Source organism: Giraffa tippelskirchi, chromosome 10 (assembly GCF_054371585.1).
Source record: "Giraffa tippelskirchi isolate mGirTip1 chromosome 10, T2T-mGirTip1v1.2.pri, whole genome shotgun sequence".
NCBI classification, from domain to species: Eukaryota; Metazoa; Chordata; class Mammalia; order Artiodactyla; family Giraffidae; genus Giraffa; species Giraffa tippelskirchi.
The window spans coordinates 86,926,295-86,941,587 of NC_137284.1; the positions used below are offsets into that span (position 1 = coordinate 86,926,295).

General features: G+C 35.7%; 1 protein-coding gene across 1 annotated transcript in view; it reads left to right on the forward strand.

Annotated features, from left to right (window-relative positions):
- GNAT3 (G protein subunit alpha transducin 3) overlaps positions 1-12,899 on the forward strand; it is a 55,956-nt gene extending 43,057 nt beyond the window's left edge. Inside the window, exons 6-8 of the mRNA XM_081535655.1 lie at positions 10,050-10,179; positions 10,368-10,521; positions 12,709-12,899. Coding sequence (XP_081391781.1) covers positions 10,050-10,179; positions 10,368-10,521; positions 12,709-12,899 — 475 coding nt within the window. The remainder of the gene's footprint in view (positions 1-10,049; positions 10,180-10,367; positions 10,522-12,708) is intronic.
- Positions 12,900-15,293: the final 2,394 nt, after the last annotated feature.

A 15,293-nucleotide genomic window follows, 5' to 3' on the forward strand; every position in this document is an offset into this window, starting at 1 on the left:
ACGGCAGCCCACTAGGCTCCCCTATCTCTGGGATTCTCCAGGCAAGAACACTGGAGTGGGTTGCCATTTCCTTCTCCAATACATGAAAGTGAAAAGTGAAAGTGAAGTCGCTCAGTCGTGTCCGACTCTTAGCGACCCCATGGACTGCAGCCTACCAGGCTCCTCCATCCATGGGATTTTCCAGGCAAGAGTACTGGAGTGGGGTGCCATTGCCTTAGAGATGAATATGTCGATAAAAACATAATTAAGTCATTCATGCATTCAATAATGGGGATATCTTTTAAAAGTAGGAAAAAATGGGAAAAGGTGACATGAATTACTTGTATACATTGAGGAAAGGTTGTTTCAGTGGGATCAAAGTTTAATTGCTTTAAAACTATTGTAATTACTGACATACAGTATTTAATTAGAGTATTATTACACAGATGGCCAGGATACTTTCAAGTTAATATGGAAGAAAGCCCTGCAAACTACCCATTGATGTCAAGCCCACAAATAGTTAATCTTCTGAAAGATGAACCAAAGATCAAACAGGATAAAGGAACTGCAGAAATTGGGATAGACATCTCTTGGCAAACATAAGCAGTTTGTCTTCAGGCCTGTCATCACTGTGGCACAGTTCCTCTTTGGCAACTATTTTCTCCAGACTCCTGATCATTGATCCAGTTTTCAGGGTTTTACTTTGAGAGCCCAAATCCAATTACTCCTCTATTCTACCCCTCCTAAGCCTGTCAAAGCAATTTTGGCACACTCACATTTCTTTGACTCTTTCTCCTCTCCAAATTTCTCCCTGAAATGGGCTAGAAGCTTGACTGCAGGCCTTGGGGCTAATCCTACCAAGGTTCCAATCACAGAGTCTCCATTAATTAGCAGCAGTTGTTGAGAAATAAAATTATCTTTTCTTTGCTTGTCTAATGTGGCTGCTGTAAAAATTAGTTGAAGTCCCAGCAGAGAATTATAACTTGGTGTTAGCTTATCATAGGTAAAGCTAATGAAATTTTCTGGATCCTAGATTGTCTTATTATTAAAACTGGCTGATAAGTCAGTTTTAATGTCACATCTTGAACATCTAGAAACTCCCAACCCTGGTCTTTCTTTACCACACCAAACAATCTAGTATCTTGTCAGAAACACTCACTAGCATAAATTATCTTTTTTATATCTCTGTTCCTTGAACATCCTAAGTCTTAGAGTCTTTGCACTTACTGTTCTTCTTACCTAAAATGCTCTGACACTAGATCTCTGCAAGAACTGGCCCCTTCTTATTAAGTTTCCAAATCAAACACTGTCCCCTCATGGAGTCTCGACCACCTTATCTATTAACCATTCCTAAATGTCCCTGTTATAACTATACCCTGCAGAATGTGGGTAAACATGTAACAACTAGCCCCCAGAGCTGGTGAGGGGGAGGACTGATTTTTGGCCCTTGAGGATTTCTTGGGTGTAAACACCCTGACAATAGCCATGTTCAACTCGCAAACATGATGACACTAAATGTAGAACTGGGAAGATATACAAACAGTTCTTTCCAGCCCCACCAACGTGAGCCAGTATCATTACACAATCGATATTACACCATCTTTCTCTTTTTGGACTTACCACTACATGAAACTGCCTTGTTTCCTTATCAGTTTGCTCTTTTTGTTCCATGTGCTCTGAGGTCCAGAAGGCCAGGGGCCATGTTTGCTTACAGCTGTATCTCCTGTGATTACCACAATGACTAACTCAGCGTAGGCACTCAGTCAGTCTCAATCCTGCCTGGAGGAATAAACGTACCATGCCAAGCAACTATGAACACGGTCTTTACACCCTTACTGTAACATGATGAATGGGTATTGCTATCCTTATGTAAGACAAAGAGTCAAAAGTGGAGGCTGAAAACAGGTAGAAGGTTTCTCCAAGATCACACACAGAAATGCTAGAAATGTGATTAAAATGTCTATCTTTCTAACTTCAAAACCACACTTCTTACACTGCTCAACCCTGATGGGCTATAAGGTAAATTGGGCTGGAAACCACTCTTGTCCTGTAGAGTAAGTGCTTCTTCCAATGTTGTCGGTCATCCATAATTCCCTTCAGAGAGAAGAGGGAAGGGGGATAAAAAGACAGCCTACCGGGGAGATAAAGTCCTGTTGTCAGGGCTCTTTGGCACTTCACAAGTCTGTGCTCCTAAAAGGAGGGTATGTGTGAAACTGCCAATGAACACACAAAAGCTCAGGAAATCATGATCATTTCCTGAAACATCAAGTTCACTCAGTACCAAGTAATATCATTATCCACACCTTTTAAAAAACCAAGTAGAATACAGTATTTGCATTAGGACACTAGACTTTCATTGATGCATCGTCATTTTCCTTTCCTGTTCTAATTCTGTGGTTAATTCTGTAAAGCATTTTAAGTTGTATAAGTAATCTTTCGTGTATTTATATATAAACATATGAAAATATACTTTCTTATATTGTTGGCCCATCTGAAGGAATGAGAAAGTCTTGCTAATTCTTTATATAGTAGCAATGCTAAAATGTAAGATATTTGTGAATTTGATTGAAGCTCAGTTAAGTCTCATTTTGACATAACATTTTCTATAGTTTGCAACCACTACCTCTTTCCCACCCACTAAAGCAGGTTTTGAGCTCTTTGGTTTTCTTAATAGCTTTTGCTTTCTCTCTGGCTCAAGAGGGTGTGTAATTAAGGACATCATTTATGAGGAAGAGAATGCAGGGAATTTCTCTAGAAACAATATTTAAACAATAAAATTTTGAAAATACTTAAATTTTACTATAAAGAGTAAAAAACACAGCTATACATACTTTTAAGGAACTATTTTAAATCATTTAAAAACTTTTTAAATCATTTAAATAGTCACAGCAATTGAGATAATTAATCCCTTAATAAATTCTCACAGCTAAATCACTTTTTTTGAAATACTAAATAGGATTATCCAAAAGTACACAGGCATTCACAGTGTAAAATTTCATAGTATTTTAAAATAGGAAGTATAAAAATAAGGTACCTTCCAACTTCATTTCAGTAAGTGCTTAGGTAGTTACATTAGCACTGATTTGTATTCACATAGCATAAATCATCCTAAAACTTTTAAAGCTAAAGTTAGTTTACATATTAAATTCCAGACTGTAGAATTTTGAACAGGAACATCAAAATGAAAAAATCCTATCAATGTACTGTATCATCTTCATGTATCACCTAATTTAATGCAAACTACCTTGGAGCTTTTTTATCAAACCAGAATCTTCAACTGTCAAACTGGTAAAATTAATTCTCTTTTTCAGAAGTTACTATGTAAATAGAAAATGCAATGCAAATGTGAGCCCTTTTATTATTATAAAATAATTCCTCAGGGCAAAGAACTTACAGATCATGAGTTACCAGTTATAGAGAAGTCCTTTCTTCCTATTGCTCTATGATTAAAATAATTGAAAGGAGGTAAAACTATATGGAAGCTAGGGAAATGAGGTCAGCAACTATTACAATGTAGAGCTTTAGATTTCATAATTTTAATGTAACTATTTTCAACAGTGTTTACCCAACCTATGATAAAAAATAAATTATAATTGTTTTGAATTTGAAGTTAAATCATGCCCAATGTGTTCATTTTTGTGGGAACATGAGACAGCTTAGCTTTGGAGTGAGTCTGGTTGTCTACCAAGCAATTGTAGCCCAACTTAGGTTTGTTATTCTCTATTAGATCTCACAGAACAATAAATCATGTATAACTATACCTTTGTTACAGGTATGTTCATGGTTAATGTTATCAAAATTATAAGTTATATAACATGATGTCTAATTTATTCTCATGATAGAATTTACTTTAATGACTTTAAGCATTATATTATTCATTAATCAGAGAACTCTTCTGTAGGCATTTTAAGTTACACACAAATTTAGTAGAAAATATATAATGATATTAACAATTACAGGAGTTTAGAGACCCCAGGCTACCTTATGGTGGTTAATCCTTTTGATTCTGTTTTTTAATAACAAGCAGTTAAGGGATTTAGAATGACCTCGGTGCATATTCTTTCTATCTGCAAGCATCTGCCCTAATTTATTTTCAGAACTGGGCACCAGGGAAAGACTTAGTGAAGCTATTTTGCTAAGACTGTGCAGTGGTGACACAAATACACCTATTGGACCTGACACAGGTACCCACGTTAGGACCTTATCCCTAGATTTCTTGTGGGGATCAATTTATAACATATATAAATGTCAAATCACTAGGTTATAACATGAAATAATATAATTTTGTATGTCAACTATACTTCAATAAAAAGATAAAATTTAAAAAGTTACACCAATTCTGATATCGTCAAATATGTTGAATACATCCCATTCAACACAAAAGCTTAAAATAACTTTCTACTCAGATTGGATCTTATTTTTCTGTGGTCAAATGCATAAAGGATGTCAGAAATTGTTATTTTTCCAGGAGACTCACATGCTTATAGGATGAGCAAAGACATCTTACAAAAAATTAGCTGCAATAGCATTATTTTTAGCTATCCTAGACTATGCAATGACTTTGAAAGTACATAAAGGGCTTATTATTTCATAATAACCTATTCTAATATGAAGTATGAATAATCTTATGTGGTTAAATATTTGTGTGTTCAAGTCCCTTCAGTCGTGTCCAACTGTTTGCAACCCTATGAACTGTAGCCCACCTCTATCCACGGGATTCTCCAGGCAAGAATACTGGAGTGGGTTGCCATGCCCTCCTCCATATTTAGCCAATTGTTTAACATAAACTAGTAAAATTCAATAGCTTTTTCAACTGTTTAAAATGGACTATAAAACTCAACTGTTTAGTCAACTGTTTAATAAAACCATAAAACTCTGATGGCTTGCCCTATATTAATACCATGGGCAATTTAACAAATAATTGATGTTCAATTGTTGCTTAAAAGCCTGACCTGTGAATTTTTAGTTACATCATACATTTCAGGCATTTAAACACATTTTAACATTTAAGAATCCTTAAATATCAGACTTAAGGAAACATGTATTAAGTCAATCAAGCAATCAAAAAAAAAAAAGAAAAAAGAACAAAAAAACTTTTCAAAATGAGAACTGAAAGTTCAATTTAATGTCATTAAAGCTCTAGTTATCTTAACTATTCAGGCAATTAAAGATATTCAAGCCACATCACATATCCATTCACCTCATTAATTGTCCCAGTATATTTAACCAATCCAGATATTCAGTCAGCAAATATACAGGTTGTCCTCTGATTTCTATTATTGTTTTTCTCAGAATAGTGATGATGAAGTGTGTATTTATATTTCTTACATGCCCCACTTTGGGAATCTCCACATTTTTTTCAATGATTATAATGCTTTAGTGTTATCTGCTCAGTCATGTCTGACTCTTTGCGACCCCATGTAGTATATAGCCCACTGTCCATAAAAAATCCTCTGTCCATGAAATTCTCCAGGCAAGAACACTGGAATGGGTAGCCATTCCCTTCTCTAAAGTAAGCCCCAGTTAAAATTTAGAGGAGATAAACATGAAAAGACATGTAAAAAATAAATTACTACAACAGCAGCAAAATAAAATGTAATATCCAAGAGAATCAATATAAAAGCAAAACTCCAGCCACTGATCTGCTTTGCCAATGAGCATTTCAGTTCAGTAATAGCAGATGGCATTAGAGAAAAGGTCAATGCTCGCTGGACCTGTGTCTCTAATATCACTCTGCATAGAAAAAAAATAAAAACTGTTTATCAAGTGAGTCATAAAATGAGAGAATTATTAGCATGCAATCTAAGATTTTTCAGAAGCCATTTTATCAACATGAATAAAACCCTAAGACTGAGTGATCTTTGTCCTCCCTTCCTTGGGAGGCTGTAAGATATGCTGAAAGAACAGTGGGCTAAAGATCACTTACATAACTTATACCTCTTATCAACTAAATATTTGACTGAAAAGGAGAATAGCTACTTTTCACACATGAGTGTTAATATCAATAGCAGAGTTGAGAGAAGATAAATTATCAAAGTCAGGGGATAACCAGATGGTCCATTAAAAGAATGCAACACAACCCTTGGGAAGGGGAAAGTTTTAAAGTTTTGCACAGTTATCTGTTTGACAACACAAAAAGCTATTTTCTTACCAGGGGAAAGAAGGCTCCACAACAAATATACTTTGAGTCTACTTGGTGAGGGTTTGACAGCTAACAGTAGATGTACTTGTTAGGACCTGTAGTCTAAGGAAGGAGACCTAATGAACTTCACAACAAAGCTTAACATTCACAACATAACTGTCACACACAAAGAACCTAACATGGCACCTGCTACACAGCAGCCTCAAATATCAACTTGATTAATGAGCCGTGGGCAAGCTGCTTAAAGAGATAATTGTATCTATCTTATAACTTTATGGTGAAGTTTAAATAATTGTTGACTAAAAGTTTAAAAGTCTGAATGCATATTTATCATCCTTGCTTCCATAAGGATGTTTAATAAATTTTAAAAATTAAATTTGTTAGCTAATTTTTACATATTATAACCTTTAAGTCAAAACTGTCCTCTTCCTCCATTTATATTGCAAGTCTGAAACTGTAGAGGGTTTGGTAATTAGCAGCACTTACAATAGTCTTTGAAAGTAAAACTGAAAGTCCCTCAGTTGTGTCCAACTGTTTGTGATCCCATGGACTATACAGTCCATGGAATTCTCTGGGCCAGAATACTAGAGTGGGTAGCCGTTCCCTTCTCCAGGGGATCTTCCCAACCCAGAGATCAAACCAGGTCTCCCACACTGCAGGTGGATTCTTTATTAGCTGAGCCACAAGGGAAGCCCAAGAATACAGGAGTGGGTAGCCTATCCCTTCTCCAGTGAATCTTCCCAACCCAGGAATCAAATCGGGGTCTCCTGCATTGCAGATGGATTCTTTACCAGCTGAGCTACCAGGAAACCCCATAATAGTCTTTACTGACATGAATTTAAAGTTCTAAATCACACAACTATCAAACTCCTAAACATCATCTTCAATAATATGAGCAACTTCTCTTTCAATCTACTACTAAATGGAGTGATTTTGCATTGGTACACACATATTTAAGGAATTTTAGTTCTATACATCTGTTCTTTACTGGGTTAATATGTGAAATATTAAGCACTAGAGAAGTACAATGTGTGGTACTTCTGATTATCTTCAATAAGTCAGCTGACTGATGTTTAATACTCCAATATAGTCATTACCTTTGAAATATCTGTACAGGTTGGGTGTTCCCTGATATTGAATATTTAATATCTTGGGATCAAGCTATTATGAAAGCCCTGTAATTTTTTCCTTTGCCTCTAGTCTCCTCCTCATCAAATCTGTCTTCAGATTTGAACTCAGATCAAAGTGACCTAACAATAAGCACACAAACAAATGTTAATTCCCTAGTTCAAAATCACCTATGGATTGCCATTGACCACAATATAAAAACGGATCTTCTCATGTAATAGATAAGACAGAAAATCTATTTCTGGTCAAACACCTCAGGCTTACTCTTGCATGCTCAAATCCTTTGCTCTTGGCTTTTGCTCTTATTGCCTCTATCTGGAACATTCTTCTTACACAACTATCTTCTCTGCAGTTTCTGATCACTCCGTTACACACACATACATACACACACAGACCACACACACAACTACCACCACCGCAATCAGATCAGAGGATTCTCAAGACTGAATCTCTGACACTTAGAGTGTAATAAATGCTCAATAAATATTTGCTGACTATAAATAAATCACAGTTATTGATTGTGACAATTACTATAAAAGAAATGGAGTGATACAACAGAAAGTAAATGGGCAAAGGAAAGAGTTAACAATTTACAAAGGATGCTCTAGGTGGCTATGTGCAAAGTCTTGATATTGATATTAAGACCCGAACGTTGAGAAAAAAAAACAGTTTTATGGAAGGAAAAAAGAAACTCTGTTGCCTGGAAGGGAGATGGACTATGCAAAGTCCTAAGATAGCAAAAAGTTAGATTTATATTAAAGGAACTGAATGAATAGCATTGTGATTGGATTGCATTGAAAAGAAGAACGGTAGGAACTAAGTATGCAAAGGTAGGAATGAACAAAAACAGCTAGAACCTTAGAGGTCATCAAAAAAGATTTATGTTTGAGGCTAAGGGCTTCCCTGGTGGCTCAGTTAGTAGTAAAGAATTCACCTACAATGCAGGGAATCCAGGAGATGCGGATTCAATCCCTAGGTCAGAAGATCCCCTGGAGGAGGGCATGGCAACTCACTTTAGTATTCTTGTTAGGAAAGTCCTATAGACAGAAGAGTCTGGTGGGTTACAGTCCATAATAGGGTCACAAAGAGTCAGACACGACTGAAGTGACTGAGCATACACTAAGGGGAAAAGAAGCCTTTGAAAAATTGTAATCAGGAAAGTGGTATAATAAGATTTACATTAGGATAAAATTCTGAGTGCTGTGAGAATTTGTTTTAAGAGCTTTTAGAAACAGGGAGACCAATTAGAACATTTCTATAGTGTCCTTGGTGAGAAACTGTGGTGGCTTGTACAAGAGAGAAGTTTCAAAGGAGTGATGAATTAGAAACTGCATTTCACATGTGCACTATATGGAAGATAAGGGAAAGAGGGGGATTAAAAAGGGTTCCTAGCTTTTTTGTTGAGTTTCTCTGTCCACATTGGTGCTTTTTACCAAAATACAAAACCAGAGGGAGGGCCAAATTTTCAAACATCTCCTTTAAGTTTCATGATCACTCAGGGTGACTTAAATCTTCCTCTGGGCTCATATTTTACCTTATATGTTAGAATACACACACACATACACACATAAACACACACATATATATATATATGGACATGAATCTGAACAAACTGCAGGAGACAGTGAAGGCCAAGGGAGCCTGGCACGCTGCAGTCTATGGAGTCACAAAGAGTCAGACATGACTTAGTGACTGAACCACAACAAATTAAAATATTTATTACAAAATAGTATAATAATTTATTTTTCTCTTTACAAGACAGTAAGCTCATTGAAGACAGTGACTGTATCTTTTTATCTTTGTGTCAGTAGGCTCAGCACAAGTACATAGTAGGCAGATGAAATTGTTCAAATGAATGAATGAATGAATATAGGAGATGCTCAGCGAACAAGCAAGATTTGCAACATCAGAACTATGACAACTTTCAATCTTCTCTGGGCTCTAGTAATTTAAGAATACAGATATTCTTTGCTCAAAATCTCTAAGGCCAATGGGTACCTTACTAAAACTTCAAGCTGCTATAAATTTCCCAGTTGCTCAAAGTCAGTATGTGAATTATTTTACTCTACCCTATATAAATACATGCTAAGTTGCCTCACAGAGAAGGCAATGGCACCCCACTCCAGTACTCTTGCCTGGAAAATCCCATGGACGGAGGAGCCTGGTAGGCTACAGTCCATGGGGTCGCTAACAGTTGGACAACTGAGTGACTTCACTTGCACTTTTCCCTTTCATGCACTGGAGAAGGAAACGGCAACCCACTCCAGTATTCTTGCCTGGAGAATCCCAGGGACGGCGGAGCCTGGTGGGCTGCCGTCTATGGGGTCGCACAGGGTCGGACACGACTGAAGCGACTTAGCAGCAGCAGCAGCAGCAGCAAGTTGCCTCAATCTGACTCTCTGCGACCCTATGGACTGTAGCCCTTCAGGCTCCTCTGTCCAGGGGGATTCTCCAGGCAAGAATGCTGGAATGGGTTGTCATGCCCTCCTCCAGGGGATCTTTCCAACCCAGGGGTCAAACCCATGCCTCTTATGTCTCCAGCATTGTCAGGCGGGTTCTTTACCACTAGTGCCACCTGGGACACCTGCATGAAAACCAAAAAATAAATAAAAGTTATCTTTTTCTGTAGTCCTTGAGCTGTAAGTTGCCCAAATAAGTCTTACTTCATAATCAATAAAAATTAAAAGACTACCTTTAAACATATGAGAGCATTCATTTATAATTCCCAATGTTCATCTTAATGTAAATTTTGGAGGATAGTTGTAAGATTCATTTTTCTGTTATCCTTACTTTTTTAAAGAATGTTTGATGTAGGTGGACAGAGATCTGAAAGAAAGAAATGGATTCACTGCTTTGAAGGAGTTACATGCATTATATTTTGTGCTGCACTCAGTGCCTATGACATGGTTCTGGTGGAAGATGAAGAAGTGGTAAGTCTAAGAGGAAAACAAGATCGAGGTAAAAAATAAGCATTTGTGATTTCCAGTATGACTACCCCATTTTCCAACTCAATTAAGAACTTCCAAAGACAGATGTTATTTCTAGATCCTTGTTCGTAATCCCCACCATTAATATCTTGCAAACAGTCCTACACATTTTCCTCTTTTATATCTAACAGAACAGAATGCATGAAAGCCTTCACCTGTTCAACAGTATCTGTAATCACAAGTACTTTGCAACCACCTCCATTGTCCTGTTTCTCAATAAAAAAGATCTCTTTCAAGAAAAAGTTACCAAAGTGCATCTTAGTATCTGCTTTCCAGAGTATACTGGTAAGATTCTTTTCCTTTAATTCCAAAGTAGTAAATTCTTGTATAGAGATACACTTTTCTATCTGGACCTTGATGTATAATATTTAGGAGGTTTGAGGCTTATGATACTTTTTGAGTTATGTGTATGATCCACATTGGAAAGAATTTTACAAATAAAAGAGGAAACCCTCTCCACACTGCCTGCATTAAAGCAAAGCTCTAGTGAATAAAGGGGAGGTGGTTAGACCAAACAGGGCTGAGACTCCATATAATGTATCAAATGATATTGCAAACTACATTATCTTAAATATTATGATAAGAGTATAAATTTTATTTCAAATTGGCATTTTTTAGATATTTCCCAATGAAACCTTGTAACACTGTACTAGATCTCAATGACTCTTCAAAGTCAAAATTAAGTTTCCAGAGGAAGATCAATTTGACAATAGTGACAGCTTTTTTCCCAGTTTTCCTACCTCCTAGACTTTTAGTACTGACCCTGTTAGCCGCTGACTATAAATGTCAGGTTCTGTAGAAGTATTGTATTTCTTTTGGAGACTATTTTTTTTGTAAATTGTTATATGCTCTGTTGTCAATGAAACTGTGTTAGATGGAGATATTTATGGTTTAAATATAAACATGGAATTCCCTGGTGGCTCAGTCGGTAAAGAATCTGCCTGCAATGCAGGAGACCTGGGTTGGGAAGATCCCATGGAGGAGGACGTGGCAACCCATTCCGGTATTCTTGCCTGGAGAATCCCCAAGGACAGAGGAACCTGATGGGTTATAGTCCATGGGGTCGCAAGAATCAGACACAACTGGGAGACTTAGCTCAAGCATAAATATAAACCTAGTTTACCACTTAGATATGTGGGTAGCCCAGATGTGCTAGGCTTGTGGCACTCTGTCAAAATAGGTACTTAGGCTAATCTATAATGACTGCTTATAGCTTTTTTCTTATTTATAAATATTAATTATATGTTTATACATTTGTCATGTAATTAAGCATAATTACATGAATGTTGTATTGAATGTTACAAATTAAATATAGAATCATAATTAAGCACTTTATGTGTTCCAATAAGTTATAATCTTTATTTCTTAGAGCAATTTTTAGTTGATAGAAAAAGTGAACAGAAAATAGAGAGTTTTCATATATTTCCTCTCTGGTCAGCTCCCATCGTTTGCCCTATTATTAACACCTTGACTTGCTGTCATACGTTTGTTTTGTTACAACTGATGAGCAGATATTGATACATTATTAACCAAAGTCCATGTTTTACATCTGAGTAAACTCTGTGTTACAGTCTGATGGGTAATACCAAATGCATGTCAGGTACCCAGCATTCTAGTGTTACACAGAATAGTGTCACTACACTAAAACTCCCTGTGATATACCTATTCATGTCCTTTTCCTTACCACCAACCCTTACAACCACTTTTCTTTTTAGTATCGCTATACTTTTGCCCTCCCCAGAATGTCATATAGCTGGAATCTTACAGTACATGCCTATCACTTTTTTGCTTTCATTCACACAATTTTTTTTCTCTCTCCTACCTACCCCTCAAAGTCCAGCTCAAATACTACCTCATTATGTATTCCACTCATCTTCAATTTCCATTCTTTTCTTCTTTTAGTTCATATTAACACACATGCACATATTAACAAGCATAGTCTTTGACATACATCTAGGCTTTCTTACTCACTTTGTTGTATAAATATGTTAGTTGTTGCTGTTGTTTAGTCACTATGTTATGTCTGACACTTTTGCCACCACATGAACTGTAGCCTGCCAATCTCCTCTGTCCTTGGGCATTCCCAGGCAAGAATTCTGGAGTGGGTCGCCATTTCCTTCTCCAGGGAATCTTCCTGACTCAGGGATCGAACTCATGTCTTCTGTATTGGTGGGTGGGTTCTTCATCACTGAGCCACCAGGGGAGCCCCAACTATGTTAGTAGTTCTACTATATTTTGACGTTTTCATGCAGAGGTTACATTTTATCCACTTGAAACCCCCAGTGGGGTAAGCATAGTTTCCAACACAAAGTAGATGTTATATAAATCCCTGATAATTAACCATTGCCATTTTGATTTTTCAATCCTGAGCACATCAAACAGCACACAAAGTAAATTTCTTAAGATTATTTATAATTGTATGCTTTTTAAAGGCAATTACGGTTTACTTCTTTAACTTTTTTTTTTAACAAGGTCCAAATACATTTGAAGATGCAGGGAATTACATCAAGAACCAGTTTTTAGACCTGAATTTAAAAAAAGAAGATAAGGAAATTTATTCCCACATGACTTGTGCCACAGATACTCAAAATGTCAAGTTCGTGTTTGATGCTGTTACAGATATAATAATCAAAGAGAATCTGAAAGACTGCGGGCTTTTCTGATTAATACTTTTTTTCTTCCACTCTTGCTCATGTAAACGTTTCAAGATATAAAAGGTGCTGTGTGATGTATTTAGTTTTAATAGATACTAACTTGTATAACTAGTGTTGTAAGGCAAAATTTTTCACACAAACATTTTAATGTATTGTCACCTTTCTTTGGTAAGTTTTGATTTGAGGTAGCAAGAATTGGGGGTGTCTCATGCCTTCAGTTCTGAAAACTGATACATTTTGGTAGCACTCTTACTGTACATATCATAAATTCTGCATTGTGGCCTATTTTAAAATCATAGAACAATGGGGGGAAAAAACAATGTATTCTGTATTATTTCCATTGGCCAGAATTTGATATGCATTCATTTTTGCTGATAATATATCTGTGCCTATACCATAGAAACATTCAAAGATGATACATGTGGCGTTTTATTGGTCAATTACTCCTTTTCAACCAGTGCAAATGAAATGTTCACTATACACGTACCTGTTGATGGAAATTACACATGTCAAAGAAATGCATACAATTTTATCCGCTACTTTCCCATAGGAAGAAGAAAGTATTAATGCTGCATTTACCTTTAGAATTGAGGATTTCAATAATGTATTTTTGTACCAATCCGACTGAAAACTGGGGACCAGGTGTGGTCAAAGCAGTGTAAAACTGATCAGGCTGAAGAGTCATCCTCAATGGAGTACTCCTTTCCCCCATTTTATTTCGGAGCAGTGTAGAACATTATTACAATTAATGGTTTGAGGACAATACATCGTGACTGCACGAGAAAAAAAAATTCAATATCTTAGCACTAGTGTGTTTCAGTTTTGTGAATAAGAAGTAGGAAGTAAGAGTAAATAATTAGGAGTTTTTTAGAAGAGAAACACTGAGCTTCTTGTTTGCAGCATATGCTCCTTTCTAAAGTTACATGGTATGCTAGTGGTCAAAGCCTACTCTTTAAAAGATTATTTGGTGCATTACCAACAAAATCATTATTTATGAACAGAAAAGATGACTTTTTTTTTCTTTTTTAAAATGTGCATCACTTACAACATGTATTTTTAAAACATGTCTGATATCATTTAACTTATCCACTTGTAGAAGGTGATATATAGGTCAGAATAGGAGATCAGTGCATAAGATCTATAACTACTCTGAAAAGAAAGCTAATTAGATTAGATAATTAGATGAGGTGAAAGGAATATAAATTAAGCAATTTGCCAATCAGTAGCTCTGGTGGATTTAGGTAGCCCTGTCTCAGCGTCACTGCTTCACTGTTCTGTAATACATTTCCAACCTAAGCGCGTAGGCATGACCCCCATTCAGTGAGTAACCTTGACAAGAACACTTCTGGCTTTATTTTCAAAAATACAAGGAGTTATCAATAAATACGATCAAATAAAACTCTTATATTAAGAACCATTAATTTGAAATTTCTTTGCAAAATACAAGTTATTAAGGAGCCTAAGATAACAAGGACAAACAACGCACAAGAAATCATTTAGTTCAGGCACTCAATAAATTTTTCTGGCTGAAAACCACTATCTATTAAACAAGTCCACATTTTACTAGGAGCTATACAATGCTTTGAGATTTTAAATTAAGATTATAAATACTATCATTTTATTCATTACTTTGTCTTTTTGTTCTCCTGTTCTACTTTAATCTGTTTTTCTCTATCAGTGTGAAGAGAATGTTCCAGAAAGTAATTTTTTGTAATAGTGTTACTATTATAATTTAGATTTTGACTCTGACTTATGCTTAGAGTTCCTATTTTAGATAACATAGGTAGAAAGGGTAAGGTCAGAAATGGTCTTTTAAAAATATATGACTCATTTTGATCTTAGCAAAAAATTACTAGACATCATTTATTTATGAAATCTTGTTCAGAGAACTTTAAAAATATATGTTAAACTACCAAACTAAAATTAGAGGTCATTTGGGATTATCTTTTTAAAAACAGTTCAATTCCTTCCAATTCTATAATTACATTAAAAAAAAACTTTTCTTCACAATCAAAAACAATTACTATGCTAAACAATCTTAATTGAGAAATTTTTAGTAGGGAAATATAAATGTATTATTTCTTCAATGATTGTACACCTTAAAACTGAGTCTATTTATGATTTTACTTTTTAAATTGTTCAATAAAAAAAAAAAGGTTGGAGTGGATACAAAGAATTTGAGGTTATACAAAGTAAAAGAATGGGAAACATGGGAAGTTATACTTCAGCTAGAAGAAATTCACCTTGAGACTAGAAATGTTACAACTGATTAGACTCAAAACTTCTATTTCAACTGAAAATTCAATCTTTTAACTGTATAGTTAGTGTTTTTGCTTTCATAGTATCTCAAGGTAGTAGTAATTGTCATTCAAAAATTCAAATATGATTATAACGATCTTTTCC